This window comes from Chiroxiphia lanceolata, chromosome 1 (assembly GCF_009829145.1).
Source record: "Chiroxiphia lanceolata isolate bChiLan1 chromosome 1, bChiLan1.pri, whole genome shotgun sequence".
Taxonomy (NCBI): Eukaryota; Metazoa; Chordata; class Aves; order Passeriformes; family Pipridae; genus Chiroxiphia; species Chiroxiphia lanceolata.
The window spans coordinates 72,862,593-72,878,807 of NC_045637.1; the positions used below are offsets into that span (position 1 = coordinate 72,862,593).

The following is a 16,215-nucleotide window of genomic DNA, read 5'->3' on the forward strand; positions in this document are numbered from 1 at the left end:
AGAACTCCTCTCTCTGAGCAGCAGCAGAAACAACTGACCGTAAATCCCACTCCCCATCCCCCTGCACCGCTGGGGGGAAGGAGGGAGAACATGGAAGGAAGGAGGGGTGAGGGGAAGGTGTTTTTAAGATTGTTTTGTTTCTCACTCTTTGGATCTTATCCTGTTAGTGTTAAATTTAAGTAATATCCCCACTTCGAGTCTGTTTTGCCTGTGAAGGTAATCAGTAAGTGACCTCTCCCAGCTGTTAACTCATGAATCCTTAGCTGGTTTTTTTCCTCTCCTCTGTCCAGTTGCACAGGGAGAGTGACAGAGTGGCTTTAGTGGGTACCTGATATCCGGCCACGGTCAACCCACTACACCAACCAACAGAATAAGAGACAACCGGTAGCAATTGACGCACACGAAGTTCCACCTGAACGTGCGGCAGAATTTCTTAACTGTGCGAGTGACTCTGCACTGGAACAGACTGCCGGGAGAGGCTGTGAAGTCTCCCCCACTGGAGATATTCAAGAACCGTCTGGACGCAACCCTGTGCAATGTGCTCTAGGACAGCCCTGCTTGACCAGGGAGGTTGGATAAGACGACCCATTCTGTGAGATACGGAGGAGATGCCGAGCACGCTCCCGCTTCCAACAGGATATCCACCCGCTCTCCCGGCCCGGGGCCACGCACAAGGACGGCCGCTCCGGACGCGCCGGCGCAGGCGGGCAGGCGGCCCGGGCGGGGGAAGCATTCCCAATCCCTTTTCCCTCCCGCTCCCCGCGCATGTGCGGTTGCCAGGGCGGCCGTCTCCGGTGAAGGTTTAAAATCTGCGGGACATGCGCAGTGCCCGTTCTGGCCCGGGCGAGGGGGACACGCCACATTGGAACGGCGAGAGGAGCGCTCCGGGCAGCGCCGGGTACAGTTCGCGCCGCCTCCGCTTCCTCTCGAGCCGCGCTCGCCTCGCCCGGCTCCGCGTCCAGCCGCTCTCCCTCCTCCCTCCCCGCGACACATGAGGCCGCTGCCGGCCCGCGCCTAGCGCCGCTGCCGGGCCGAGAGAGCGAGCGAGCGAGCGGGGGAGCGGGCGGCGGCGCAGCGCTCTGGCCGGGCGGTGAGGGGCGGCGGCGGCGGCGGGCGTGGATGGATCCCCGCGTGGCCTGGATCCAGCCCGAGCAGAAAGGACCCGCGAATGCGCTGTGGATGCAGATCTGGGAGACCTCGCAGGGCGTGGGGGGCCGGGGCGGCGCCAGCTTCCCGCACTACCTCTGCCTCAACTCCCCGGCGCTGGACTCCGCCGCCTCTCCGCCCCGCGGGCACGGCTGCGTGCGGCTCGGAGCGCCCGGTGACTGCTGCTCCTCGTCGTCGCCGCCTTCGCCCTCGCCTTCCCCGCCGGCCCTGCTGACCGGACTGGTGCCCGCTGCCCCCGCCGGCCCCGCGGCGGTGAACGGTGGCGGCGGCGAGGGAGGGCGGCGGCTGCAGAAGTCGCCGTCCGTGTCTTCCTCGTCCTCCTGCTCGTCGGTGGAGTCCGGCACCGAGAGCCCCGGCTTCTCCTCCTCGGGATCGTGCAGCGGCGGCGGAGGCGGCGGCTCCTCCTCTTCCTCCTGCGGCCCCCGGGCGGTGGCGGTGGCTCCTCCCGGGCTGCTGGGCAGCGGGGCCGGACCCGGGGAGTTTTTTAACTTCCACGAGAACAAAGTGAACGCTGTGAACGGGCACCACCAGCCGCCGCACCTGGCGCGCAGCCCCCACCCGCAGCCGGCGTCTCCCCAGCAGCACCAGTACCACCCGGGCCGCAGGAAACGGGAGAATAAAGCCAGCACCTATGGGATGAATTACCTGCTCTCGGGCAGCCGCGGCGTCGCCGTCAACAACTCCCCCCACCAGCAGCGGCAGCCGCCTCAGCCGGCGCTTCAAAGCCCCGGCACTCCTTGGAAGACCAGGAAATACAGTCCCGGCGTGCAGGGGTGAGCAGCCGTGGCCCCTGGGGCTGCTGCAGCCCCAGAGGGAAGGGGGGCCTCGGCTGCCTCTGCTGGGGCGCCTCCGAGCTCGGGGGCGTTGGGTTGGGTTCACATGAACTCCTCTGGAGCCGGCCGCCGCAGCGAGGCCGAGGGTAGGAGGCGGCGGGGCACAAACCCATGCTCTTTCATAAATCACCGTGCTCTTTTATAAATCACCTTGCTCTATGCCGACCTGGACGAAGTAGCGATTCAGACAGGACCAGGGAAACCATGGCTACAAGGGGTTAGGCCTTGCCTTGTAGTAGGTTGAGAGGTGAAATTGCCAGGCCAATATCAGAGGTCACCTACAATAAATAAAGCAAGGATGGGTGAGGGATGCTTGTCAAAGCTCCCAGGGGCCAATCCAGATTGTAAGGGGAAAGTGGAAGGCTTCAGTTCAGTGGAAGTCAAAGAAAACCTTTGTACTCATTTTTAAATGCCTCTGCTTAGGCTGTAGCAAGCTGGTTAGCTCAAGGAGTGTTAGGAACATCACTTGAAAGGGAGGTGCTGAGTTCTGTCTGAAATAAGCATGAAAGTCGTTGTGGTCTTAAAACATGTCTCTCAAGTGTGTTCTAGTGCTAGCATGAGTTGAGCCAGCCAGTATCTGAACTGAAATCTTGTCTTTCGAAAGAGAACACTTTTATGAAGTTTACCCTATCCTGTGGCCATACCTTTCTCATATATATAGGTGGGTAGTAAGGCCGAGTATTCAGCTTGATCTGATTGGCGTGGAGAAGGGACTAAACTTGAACAAAGCCCCTCTGGGACGCTCAGTGTGATTGCTATATTTCACCTGTCAAATTTCATTCGGTCAAGGCAAAATGTTGCTTTCTAACATTAAGGTTATTTTATTCTTGGAAAAAGTGCTAGCTGCCTTGACTGACCATAGCAGATTTCTGATGTCACTTCAAAAATAGTTTCTTGCAATTCCTAAAATTCAAGACCCTTCGATACCTGTGGAGTAAAGGCACTGCATATTTGTAGAGGGGAAGTAGCTAAAGATAACAGGATGCCCTTTGAGAACTGGGGATTTTTAAGTGAGAGATTTAACTTAAGAACAGCGTCTTCCTTTTCTCTTTTGTGTGCTACTGTCAGGTGTTGAGTACACTAAAGTTATTCTGAAGTATTAAAAGATATTTTTAAAGTTCTGTTTTTGCAAACCAAGGCCTCTCCTAGGAAGGACAAGACCTGCGACTGCTGCTTTTTAATTCCAGACTGACACTGCAAATTCAAATTACTTACAGGAAGCTAGAATTGGAATCTTTAAGAGGGTTCTTATGCTAGGAGCTCTGGGCCCTATGCTATATATTCAGATGTACATCTAAAATTCCAGCAGTATCTTAAAAATGGTGTGAATTTTTTGTTTTATTTCCAAAGAGATGGAATAGAGCTATGAGTTAACTTTTTAATTTATCTGTGTAAGACAAGTTGATATCAGTGAGGCAGATCTCCAGACAGGCAGAGGAGGGAGCTGCCTAAGGTCACCCAGCAGATCTATGGCAAACCTGGGAATCAAATCCAGGCATTGCAGGTTCTGTCCACCTATGCCAATCACATGGATTTACATTTAATCTTTTGCCCTTTTGTTTTCTGTTAGATTTCCTTTAATATTGGTTATGCCACTCTTCAAGTATAACTTTATAGAGAATCCATACGTGAGAAAATTGTTTAACTGAGATCCAGTTGCACTGTTCAGTTCTGTAAACATGAGTAGTTCTTTTGCTGATATGTTAATGACAAGTCTTGCTAAAAAGCTTTGAAAGTGAAAGGTGTGTTTCCTGATTTTCTGTCAAGGATCTGTGTTACTACAGTGGGACCTGATTCTAGGAGTGGGGTATCAGTAACCTACAGCATATGTGATCCTGTAGTTCCAGAGCTTTCCTTGAAGTAGCAGGGAGCTAGTGCTGAAAGAGAGCATCAATGTTGAAACCATAGACCGAATATGAGAAGCAGTTTCTGCCTTAGAGTTCTGTTACCCAAGGTGAATCTTGGACAAGTGTGTATTCTAGAACAATTTTCTGTTTGGTGCTAGTAATTTTTTATGAATTACTTATATGATTTAAATAAGAATACTGTCACTGAGAGGGTGGATTTAGGTATCTGTCTTCTGTAGTAAGTCATAACTACTGGTGACTTTAACATAATTTTCCTAAAGCCTGACTGGTGTAGGTGATGCAAATAAAAATTGCAGTGAAAAGGCTGGAGTGGGAACAGATCCCTGCAGGACTTTCTTGTGGGTCCCTTATATTCCTGTTTAGCTGCCTGCTGTTCCTTGGAACTGTCAGCCTGGTCCTGAAGTATCACTTCGATATCTCATGACCTATTGATAGAGCTTCTTTGGTAGTGCCAAACTGGTGTATTCAACTGTTGACAAATGTGATCCTTAAAATCTTCAGTTGCAATCTGATTTGGGCATCAGTTATAGGAAGAAAGACTTGATCATAGATGCTATTATGCTTACACTATGCATGAATGGTAGAGCTTATTCTGCTGTGAATATTGCTATCAAAAGAATGTTTTTCTGCAACATGCTGAAATTTCCAAGTAATATACAGTAGCTCACGGTGTTACTGTGTTGTCTTTTGGTAACAGCCTAAGAAGGATAATCTCTGTTTGCCCTCTCCCAGGCGGCAGCAGTACTTTTGATGAATTGTTTGCGTGCTTTGAAACAGTACTGTGCTCTCTCTGCTTGTGCATTCAGAGCTGGAGATGGTCTGTAGCAGTGCAAGTCATCGTAGTTTTTTCTCAAGTTGCTCATAGTCAGTGGCTTTGTGATGGTAGGTGTGGTGATGTTGAGGAACTTGGTATGCAGTAAAGTCTGCGTTTTGCTCTGGTTTTATACAGCATTCCTTTTCTTCCAGTGGACTTATGCTTTCAGCACTTTTTGACAGCAGCATGGCAATCTTTGAAAAGGAAATTTTCTTATAAAACACGAGTGTGAGTAGCTGTGCTTGATTAGATTTCATCCTAAAGCTATACTTCCGGATGCCCTAGATTGTTCTGTGTCATGCTTTTACAGAATTTTGGGAGGTAAGGTATGAGGAGATTGTAGCACTGGAATAATATGGCTTCAATGGAGTGATTAATACGGCAAAGTGCAAATTCCTATGTGCCTGAGTTTAGTTTAGGACTACAGATGACAAAGTGATTGTTTTCAGGTGCAAGACAGAGAAGTTTTCTTTAATATTATGAGGTTAGTTCATACTGTTGTGACTGATGTTCAGAGCTATGTGTTGTTTCTTGGTACTGTGAAATATTCTCTTGCGTGGTTTAAAACTATGCTTAGTATTTTAGGGTCTGAATTCTTTGTTAAGCAAATACTTCCTGTTCCTGTAAAGACAGTATCTTAAATATAAGCATCCAGAGAGTTTAAAGGTGCTCAAATTTTATTTTGTAATATGGCATCAAACTATTCTAAACTTTTTACTAAGGACTCACAGGTCCCACATTTGGACACAGAGCTAATAAGAGTGCTTTCTCTTAAGATGTAGCAAATAGCTTATGAATCGTATAAAATCATATCAGATTTAATTATTTTGTTCCTTAGTATGAATTTAATGAATTAAGTAAAGAATTAAAGCATTTTTAACAGCATGAGGCTGTTCTGCTTAATGCTTTCAACTAGATGTTCAGACTAATTGTAGATGTTGAATGAGATTAGCAGTGAAATACCTGGCATATCTGCTTGGCACATTACAGCGCTGTGCAGAAACAACAGAATGGCTTGTTGAGGATTAGTTTGGGTACCAGAACTGTTATGATACGTTGGAATGGTGCTCTGCCTGGACTAACTAGTGTTGCATAGTGTCTGATGACTTACTGCATTCGTTTTTCCCCCTACATAGCTGGTTGTCTTTAATCATCTCTTGATAATGACACGGAAATTCTGCTGTAGAGCACAAGAGTGCAAAGACCTCTGCATTTCCTTAGGCTGAAGGAGGATTCAGGCCAGCATTCCCTGATGACCACAGCAGGTACCTGGGGAGAGTTCTCATAAGCAAGGTAAGCTTATGACAGTGCTTCCCCAGAAGACTTGCTTTAGTGTTCACCGGTTTGCAGCTGAATGGTACTGTGTAAAAAAAGTGATCTCTAGAGGTAGGGTGGTGCTACTGTATGCTAAGTCTGTATTAGGTTTTCTTTATTTCTTCACCTGTATGAAGTGTTTCTAATTCCCATCTTACAGGGTTTTTTGCTTTTTTGATATATTGCTGAACTTTGACCAAGATAAATTATGGGCTTGTGGAATGCACTGTTAGAAATGCATTGCTTCAGGACCTTGCATAGCTTCAGTTACGTGTTTGTCAACCCTTGTATCTTATTATACTGCTGTCAGAGCTGTCAGATGTAAACTAATGTGTAGGGATGCCACATTTTTAGCCCCTTTTGCAACTTTTGTTTTCTCGTACTTTGAGCTGGAAGAATTTTGGAACCTCTGTGATGCTTTTAGTGTCTGCACTGGAGTGTCCAGCTTTTGTAAGGGCTTTGTTTCTCAAGGGTGGTTATTCTTAACTTATCCCATAGTTAACAGTGCTGTCTTGCTCCAACACCTTCTGATAAAGAATCAACACAGTAGGCTATGCTTCATCCACACTGCTGTTAAATCCATGGTGTCTGCTGTCTCCATGGTTAGGTGGGTACCTGTAGTAGAGGCGTTAATGTAGGAGGCAGGTAGTGCTGTGCACTCAGTTCTTGTTTTGTTTGACTTCAAGATCAGGGCAGAACTAGGCAGTATATACCGTAGTATGCAAGGAAGAGCGTGGGAGTAGTTGGTTGTTAGTCACAGTAAATTTCTGGGGAGAGCAGCGGGATGTAGTTGAATGGATTGTTTTCATACCTAGAGGCTGGTACACAGCAAAGTTCAAGGGTAGTTGCTGGATGAATATCAAAAGAACAGAACATGTTTTTTCTGTGGTCAGGCAAGTTGACTAGAGTAGGTAAAGCCCAAAGTTTCCTTGTAAAGTGGATTCCTAGCGTGGATAGAGACTGATGCTTTTGGCAGTGGAATGAAAGGACTGTTTTGGCAGCAGTAGACTGAGAGTCAGTAGAGGTACTAGAGGTCAGAAGGGTAAGCTACAGTGGTAAAACATGAGAAGGCTTTGCACGACAGGTGCTCACATCTGTGTATAAAGGAGAATGGGACATGTTTGGACCAGTTTCATCCTGGCATCAGCTTCATGATGTTTTTGCCAGTTGTTAGGCTTTGGCAGTAGGGATAATTGGCATTAAGAACATCAACAGCTGTACGGGGTGAGACCATTAGAGGACAGTGCCAAATATTGGTAGAGGAATAAATCAACATGAGCCTGTGGTGATATTTCCTGGAAGCATCTCTTAGCTTTAAATGACATATGGTTCTTGGACTACCTGGGCTACAGGCAGTGCATTGTTACTTACTGTGGATTTTGTGTATGAATATCTTGATCTTGTATGATCTGGGATCAGAAGTGACCTGTGGGTAGATGTTCCTTAGTTAAGCTATGCATTATGTAAGGATCCTTTCTTTTTTTCCTGAGGCTGTCACTAGGGTTGTAGTTGCTGCCAGTCACAGCTCTGTGCATCACTGAGGCAGTCCATGAGTGTTCTTTGCGGCTGACTTGAAAAAGGAGTGGGAAAAGTTGAATCACCTGACAGTTGTCTTGTTTTCTACTCTGTTTAATCATTTCTTCTGTTGAAACCATTTTCTGCTTCTGGATGTTTTTCCCTTCTGTATACTTTGCTATTCTGGGGTATCTTCGGGACTTGCATGAACCAGACCTGTGTGTGATAGTGTCATGGTGTACCTGCACGTTGGGCTATCTTGTTCTATCTTGTACTTTGTTTCCTGATTACTAATGTGAGACTTGCATGTTGTTTTTGTGCTTTGAGGCTTCACTGGTGATCTTCCTTTAATACGGAAACTGAGAGATACAGCTGTTTGTTTTTTGTTTAAAACAATTCTTTATCAAGTCTTCACCCTCATATCAGCTTAGTTTCTTCATAAGCCTGCATAAGTGCATGTGTGGCCGTTGTCAAATGCTATTTTCCCAAATCCAGGTAGATAACGGATTTGCCTTTGTGGATCACTGATTCTTCAAGTAGCTCTTAATGTTTTGTTAGGTTTGGGTTTGTTTTTTTTTTGTGACACTACTACCATTTATGATAGCTATATTAGCATCTTGATACAGTCATAACTGTTTGTGTTGCATTGATTCTACTTTTGGCTACTTTGACTATTTTGAATGTCAAAACTAATGCTTTTAAATTAAAAAAAAGATAACTACTTAGTGTTATTCCGATACAAATGCAGTATCGAGTGAGTGTAACTTGGTGAATACCAAATTATCAGGAACAGATTTTTTATGGATCATTTTCTACTGAAAAGTTGGCTTGTGATAAGTTCCCTCTATGTAGTTATGGATCAGGGAAACCTCTGAAGGATAAAAAAAAAAAGAAAAAAGTGCTAGCTTCTCTGCATGTCATGCATTGGCTTTCTCTGTACTGATCACTTAATTCACTTAACAGAAGCGGGTTTTGGGGCTCTTGAACTAGTTTAACCTTTCTCAAGCATAGCTTTGCATCTCATTAAGTTGTTCCTCATAATCGTTTTTGATATCCTTAATCTTCCAATCCTCTTTTCCTCTTTGTACATGACTTCAGGGTTTCTGAAGACATCTTCTGATGGAATCCTGTGACAAGGTGGTAGAAGCTCTTTTTTCCCCCTAAAACCTGATTAGTGTTGCTCGTTTCTGCTAAACAACCAGTGCGATCTCTTTCATAGTCAGTGAAACACCTTATTCTTTTGGTTACGATTCTTAACTTAAGGAGCTTCCTCTTTTATGTGGTGAACTCAGCAGTACTGAAACCCAGAAAAGGCTTTTCTAGCTTTTGTTACCTTGCAGAGATGCTGACTTTGAATGTGCAGGGTTTGCTGCTAGTGGTGCTTTGATGGATACATTTTGAATTAGATTCTGCTCCTTGGGATTATGTCAAGAGTTGCTTCTCTTAAACATTTCAGTGGCTAACCCAGTGTAATGCATACCTGATCTGTGTGGGCATAATTAGTCTCTCATCACTAATGTGTTTCTTCTCTTGTGTTTCATCTGACTTGTCTGGGATGTTAATCACTTGCTATCTTTGGGCATTTGGAAAAGAATGGTATTACGACAGGAATTTTGGGGTTTAGTTGTTCTATTTATTGGCATAGCAAGCTTGCTGATTCAGTTCCAAGGTTTAACATATGGTGTTCTCCTTCACTGGTACAACAAAATAATTGTGGTGAGGTGAAGTCCAGCAGTCCAAGTCAGGAGTAATGTACTTCAGAAGCTTACATAGTGGGTCTGTTTTGCCATGTATTAAACTGGAGATGTACATCTGCTTATTTTTTATATTTTTTTATAATGCAGCTTTTTCAGAGGACATCTAGCCTTACAATTAGATTAATAATGTAATTGCTTGAGTTATATTGGTTTGACGTAGTTTGCAAACATACATTAGTCTTTGATTCTTTTTCAAAATACAAACAAATTCTGTTACTTAAGTCTGGAAATTTGCAGTGTAAATCAGTCCAACAAGCTTAGTTTCTTGAGCACATCAACTGTTAAAGTGTTCCTAAGAGGTAAAATCTAATTGGCAAGAAATTTGGTCTAAAATTAGGACAGGCTTTAACTTGAAAGACTGTGGGGCAAAGGGGAAGCTTAGAGGGGAAATAAGAACAATATGATCTCTTGTGGAAAAGGTACAGTATATTTTATAAACTACTCTTTGTTCTGTGGATGAAAACAAAAGTGCTTTTTTCTTCCATTCTCTCCGTAATAGTTAACTTGCAAAGTAAGCTTGATTCTTATTTGAGTGTGGTGTTTAGGGTACCTGTCTGTAAAACATTTCACAGCTCTGATTTGTAAGTTCTATATCGTTGAGATTTCTTTTTTTTATCCTGCCAGTCTTTGTAGTTTTCTACCTTCCATACAATTACAGTGTCAAAGATAATTGCTGCCTGAATTACCTAGTAATATGAGACTGATTTGCTGCAGCAGTATAGTCTGAATGTAACACTGTTTTCCTAGTTTCTCTTATCTGTAGTCTTAGAACATTGCATACGGTATAGAGTACTACTGCCTGAGCCTTACTGGTGTTGAGGAGGGCTAGTATACAAAGCTAAAGGCATCTGATGGATGTTGTGAGTTTAGTGGGAAGAGAAGAATTTTAAGTTCATCTCCTCTTCATGGTCATTGTTTTAATTTTGCAACTTTTGCAGATGTCCTAATTTCAGATCATACTGGAAAAGTCTGTGTCTCAGAATATACCATTTCTTTCACTCATATATATATATATATTCTCCTTTATTTCACTGAACTGTGTTCCTTAGACTGTAAGACTGATTTCAACTACTGAATGTATTTTGTTTGTTGTAGTGTGAGATTTCACCTGCATTTCCATGGTAATGCAATTGTGCTTTGCTCTAGTTGTAGATGGTGTAGTTCAACAGATTTCCAAAATATGTGCAGTGACTGCTGTGCCTTTCAATGTTTAATCTCAAGACAGCAAAGTCCTCACGTGTTTTGGAATTTGTGCTTCATTGAAAGAACGTATTCTGTGTCTTGTAACCTTTATTTCAACAAAGATTCTGTTGAAATACTGCTTATACCTCCCCATTTCTTTATTTCCCTTTCCTACACACCTGTAGTGTTACACCCACGTGCTTTTACTATGTCATCTTTTCTTTCCTTTTATAACGATTCTTTGATTATGTGTTAGACTCTGGTTAGAAAAATACTCATTCTAGTAAGTAGAGGATATGTTATTAAAAATAATTAGTTGTTCCATATAAAGGATGCAGTCATGTTTCTGTCTATCCCTTTAGAATAAATTCATGTGCTTAATAGCATAGACATGCTGAAAAGAAAGAGGCTGCTTACTTGAGGGAACAGTCTCTGTAGCTTTTCATTCACCTTCTGGTTTGTTGATGGTGTTTGAGTATTTCAATTTCAGTGCAATGAAGTTAGCCCTTGAAGTAATAAGTCAGTCTTATGTATAATAATAGTTCTAGATACAGTACATGAATAAAGTACATGCTCTCCTTTGTTAGATACCTGCCTTTAAGGAAAAACCATTACAAAAGTCTGAGAATGTCACCTGAGTTTTATTTTAACCTGGAGAGTAGAAGTGCATCTGCCTTTCCTAAACCAGTAAAAGGGCTAATTTTTTGATAAACAGAAGACATTAATTCTGTTGTGTAGCCCAGCCCGCAAGCAGCAGATGCTTGCTGTGCTTAGCCAGTAATAGCATCGGTGAATAGGCTATTAAAATTAGCAAGCTGAATAGTGTAGCAAGTACAAGTATCCTCTCTTCTTCATCCCTGTGTTCTAATCTTTTCCATCTTGCATTAAGAGTACAGTTACAGCTCATCAACAGGTTTCTTTCCCAGTGTTTCTATAAATAGAATAAAACTGCCTCATGAAATAGTTGATTAAAAGGCCTACATTTGCTAGAAAAGTAATCCCATAGGCATCTTAAAATGTTATAGAAGATAGTTAGGTGCAGGGATGCTGTTGGGAGTCCAAATTCTTTAAGAAACCAGAAGAAAATTGAGCAAATTGACTAGCTATATGTTGAAGGAAGTGCTATTAAAAAAGAAAGAGTTAGGATGTTACTTGTATCTGCATGTACATCATGTGCTGCAAATGGAAATTGTGTTCCTAATGATTAAAATACTGTCTCACAGTCCTGACTTAAGAGGAGTTTATGAAAATCATAGAGGTTCTGTGGACAAAATACTTAAGTAAAAGCTATCCCCGTGTTGGCTGGCTGAATGTCCCATTGTTACCTGTTTTTTTTAGACAGCACATTATTCCTTCAGCTAGTAGAGAAGTTACTGCAGGATTAGCATACAGGAGCAGCATACAGGATCTTGTTTTATGTGTATCAGAGCTGCTTTTTTTGTGACGGTGTTCCAATAACCTTGTTTGAGCAAAGATGTTTAGAAAAATGTAAACTATTGTAACATTAAATTTTCAAAAAGCATCTCAATTTTGAGAAGCTTCTGCAGGTGGAAGCCAAAAGGCTGAAATGCTAAAGTGGTTGTGCTGTCATGTGCTGACTGTGAGGATAGCACTGATTCTTATCCAGAAGGACATAGACCAGGGAGATGTTCTCTAAGAAGTAGAAACTGTTGAATTAAGGAAAACTGACTGGAAAGAGCAAAGAAAATAGAAGTCTGTTAAGATAGAGGGTTTGAGAGCTGGTTTACCAAGTGCATTAAAACCTGAAAACCTTGCACATCGAAAGCAAGAAACTTTGCCAGAGTCATTAAGGCTCGTAGAGAGACATGAAAGGGCACCTGAGGAAAGTCAGATCATACAGTAAGAATTAAAGTGAACTAATTGCATTGCCTTCTGTCAGAGAAGGTCTTAAGATTGACTTCTCATGAGAACGTTCTTTGACTCTGGGCAACTGTCATTTTAAATTTCAGTAAGAGTGTTTAAATCCAATCAGAAGAATGATACCTGTTGTACAGCCGTGTCTTGTGATATATGCCAAATAATTTCAGAGGAATTAACCATGAGTATAGTTTGAACTCTAAATGATTTTTGATTATCTAGCCCTTTGCTGTTGTCCCACGCAAACTGAATCATTAAACAAAGTACTGTCTTGCCAGTGCAAAGTGGAAAATATGAAGCTGACTTCATAGTACAAGGTAGATCAGGGAAGGAAATGTAGACTAGTGATGGGTGATATTCTTCTTTCACGATACGATTAAGAATTGTGACAGTGTTAATCATCTGAACAGAAGCTCTGTGGGGCACTGAAGTGAGAGTGCTTATGTGTTGGCTGTTTTTCTGAGCTCACTGACACGATAGGGGCTGCTTTTGAAAGGCTGTGCTGCGTATGGTAGAGGTTGCAGTGCACAGGGGAAGTCAGACCCCTTTTATTCTCCTCCTCTAATACAGGATGGCTACTATAAATGCATTTTTTTTTTTTCCAGAAATGTCTCCTGTAGTGGTTGGATGGTGCTGATACTGTAACAAAACAGAACTTGCTTGCATGAGCAAACATAAAGAAAGGGTCTAGTGCATGTTTTGATAAAGGTAGTTGTGTCTCACAGGTCTCGTTTTCTGGAAGGATTAATTGTTAATCTGTATTCCTGTGTTCAGTCTGATAACACAGAACTGCTGGATTTTTTTTTTTTTTCAGAAGAATGTTTCTGAGATTCTTTTTTGAAGACTATGTAAAAACTGAACAGTTACAGATTTGCTGGGCTTATGGGTTAGCTGCTTAGAAATATCCAAAGGAAAGAATAAATTATTTACTTTATAATAAGGGAAGATTACCAGTAGAATTACTCAAGATGCTGTTGCTCCATATATTTATAAATACTTGGAGGGAAGAAATGAATGAGAAAAGGATAGAAGAGGTAATAGAAAGCTAGAGCTGACTGCAGATGGTTGCAGTGGGATTTCATTGTTCATTAGATTATAAAATTACTGGTAAAGTTGAATTTCAGTAAATACAGAATCGTGACTGAAGAAAAATAGTTCAGGGTGAATATACCCAGTGGATGGGCTTTATGTTGGTAGTTTTGTGCAGAAAACACCTTAAAGCTCCTTCATAATGATTTCTTTTCAAGAGCAGCTGTATACTCAAGTGGCAGCAGCAGTCTTGGCAAATGTAGAGACAATAAAATGAAAACAGGTGTGTGTTGGACTGAAGGGCGGAATTCCGTGTTGACTCTCTGTGTTTGCCACCTGTCAGAAAATGTGGTGCAAACTGAAAACAAGCTGAAGAAGGTTAGCAGTGATCAAACTTTGGACTTGCTTTTGTGTAAAGAGAGAGAAATCAATGAGGATTGGTAGCTTGGAAAACTGCTGGTGGATAGAGACAAATGGATATGAATTGAGAACCTGTGAAGTGTTACGTTTTAAGATGAACTGCCAGTAATAACTTTTTTTGCCCCAAGAAGAAGAGCATCAGATAAAATCATTACCAGGCAACAGTTTAAAACCAAGTTCTCTTTACTCTGATGCATACTTAAATTCTCATAGAATGCCATTGTGACAAAAGCATAAATGGACTGAAAGACCTGGAAAAATCAATGGAAAGAAAAGTCCTTTGAGGTAATATGCATCATGATTGGGATCCACCCCAGAAGTATGCCAAAGGAAATTACTGGAGGCTTGGAAGGATGGCTGCCCCTTTGTCTTTCCTGCTTTTTGTTGCTTTCACCCTGTATCTACTTACTGCAGATTTTTGTAGGCAGGAGAATAGGAAGTCTTCAGTTTGGCCCCACTGCTGTTAGGTGTGTTGTAAGTATTTTATTCTTTGGTCTTGTTGTCTTGCAAAGGAAAGTAGCATACTTTCTGTAAACAAAACAGGATCATGTTAGTTTGCATTTTCTGTCTTGCTCGGAAGTTTTGGAATCAAGTAGATTTCATCACCAGATTGAAATGTTAGTTAAGTCTGCAGTGTACTTAAATGTTCATTTAGGGATCCAGGCTCAGTTTAAGATCAGAGAAAGGGCAAACAGTAATTCTAAATATGTATGCTTTTTGGAAGTGTCTTTGTGCTTTACTGCTAAAATCTCTTTGTGTATTGAATTCTGACACTTAACCTCCAACAGATATGCCGAATTTTTATCTGTTAGAGGGGGAAATACCTATGAAAATGAGTTGCAGAAGTCTCAGGTGAAGAGTTATGAGTTTTTCTGAAGTTGTATTAAATTTTACTTTTGAAAGGCTAAGTATATTAACTATGGATTGATTTTTGGTTTTAGGACAGTATTTGGATTTCACTGCATTGTTGACTAGATAGGTTTCTTGAGTTAGAGAGAAATCTTAAAAATGTGTCAACATCAAAAGATGTCTTTGTAAAATGTCACAGCGGTAGTTACTTGCTTTTTTTTTTTGTTTGGCATAGCTTGATGCTTTTCTACTGAAAAAAGCAAACATGGCATTCACCTTAAAACTCAGATTTGGCAGCAAGTGTTCTATAGTATTGGGAGATGGGAAACAAAAGGGTTTAATAGGTGTATATAAGGTTCCAGCGTCAGAACTCTTCATGTAACACTGGTATTAAAATACTTTACACTTGAGAACATGTTTAACACTTCTTACTCTGCATTCAGTGGAAAGGTCACTTCCTGTGTGAATGAACGGCTAATAGAGGGCTTGAGTGTCAAGGGAATCCCCATTTGTCAAAGTGGACATGTTCATATCAAGAAATACTCAAATGTCCTTTTTATTGCCCTTCACAGAAATGCATCAATGCCAGTGGCCTGTTTGCAAGTCTGTGTAAGCTACCACATACACAGAAGTAAGAACTGGTGGAAGAATAAACCTATTTGAAGATCTTAGTTGTTCTGGTGCCATTTCACATTTGTGTCATTACATAGTTCTTAAGATTCAACTTTGTTTTTTAAAGAAAATAAACATAGAGAAACAGGAATTGAATTTGGCTTCCAATGTTGAACCAGTAAGAGATTTAGTAAATGTCTACTAGAGTTAGAGTTCTGAGTCTTTTGGTTAAAGAATGATATTGAATAAAGCCTGTGGCCTGTTTCTGGTAAAATTTATTGTAATAGTTAAATTGTCATTATAACTGATCCTACTTTCTCCATTAGACTACATGAAGAAATAATTGACTTCTATGACTTCATGTCCCCTCGTCCTGAAGAAGCAGCTATGAGAAGAGAAGTGGTAAAAAGAATAGAAACAGTCATCAAAGATCTCTGGCCTACAGCTGACGTGAGTGTAATTTAAGTTGTGATTTGCTTCTTTAGTAAATTGTAGAGCTTGATTCACTTAACCTTGCTATTATATTCCATGGTTTAGAAATTAACAGATAATACTTCAAACTTAAGGCAATTGACTTCATATCGCAGCTCTTGCAGTATTTGGCAGTTCATTTTGAAAAGCAGGGGAGACTTCAAACTTAGATGTCAGGTTAATGAATGTTACTGATTATTTTTTCATTTTGAGAACTGGGAATGTGAAGAGCTGTCCACTTTAAGTAGTGCATTTCTTAAAGTAATAAAGCAGTAGGACAAGAGGGCACAGTCTTAATCTATGCCAGGGGAGGTTTAGGTTAAACATTAGAAAGAAATTCTATGGAGAGAGGGAGTGATCAGACATTGGAATGGGCTACCCAGGGAGGTGGTGGAGTCCCTGAAGGTATTTAAGAAGAGACTGGATGTGACACTTAGTGCTATCGTCTGGTTGATAGAGTGGTGCTGGGTCATGGGTTGGACTCGATCTCAGAGGTCTTTTCCAAT

The 16,215-nt window shown here is 42.0% G+C and overlaps 1 protein-coding gene across 5 annotated transcripts in view; it reads left to right on the top strand.

The window, feature by feature from the left end:
• Positions 1–842: 842 nt before the first annotated feature.
• TENT4A (terminal nucleotidyltransferase 4A) overlaps positions 843–16,215 on the top strand; it is a 59,461-nt gene continuing 44,088 nt past the window's right edge. For all 5 annotated transcript variants that reach the window (XM_032699794.1, XM_032699803.1, XM_032699810.1 and 2 more), the window contains exons 1-2: positions 843–1,940; positions 15,565–15,688. In XM_032699794.1, the coding sequence (XP_032555685.1) occupies positions 1,120–1,940; positions 15,565–15,688 (945 nt within the window). In that variant the 5' untranslated portion in view covers positions 843–1,119. The remainder of the gene's footprint in view (positions 1,941–15,564; positions 15,689–16,215) is intronic.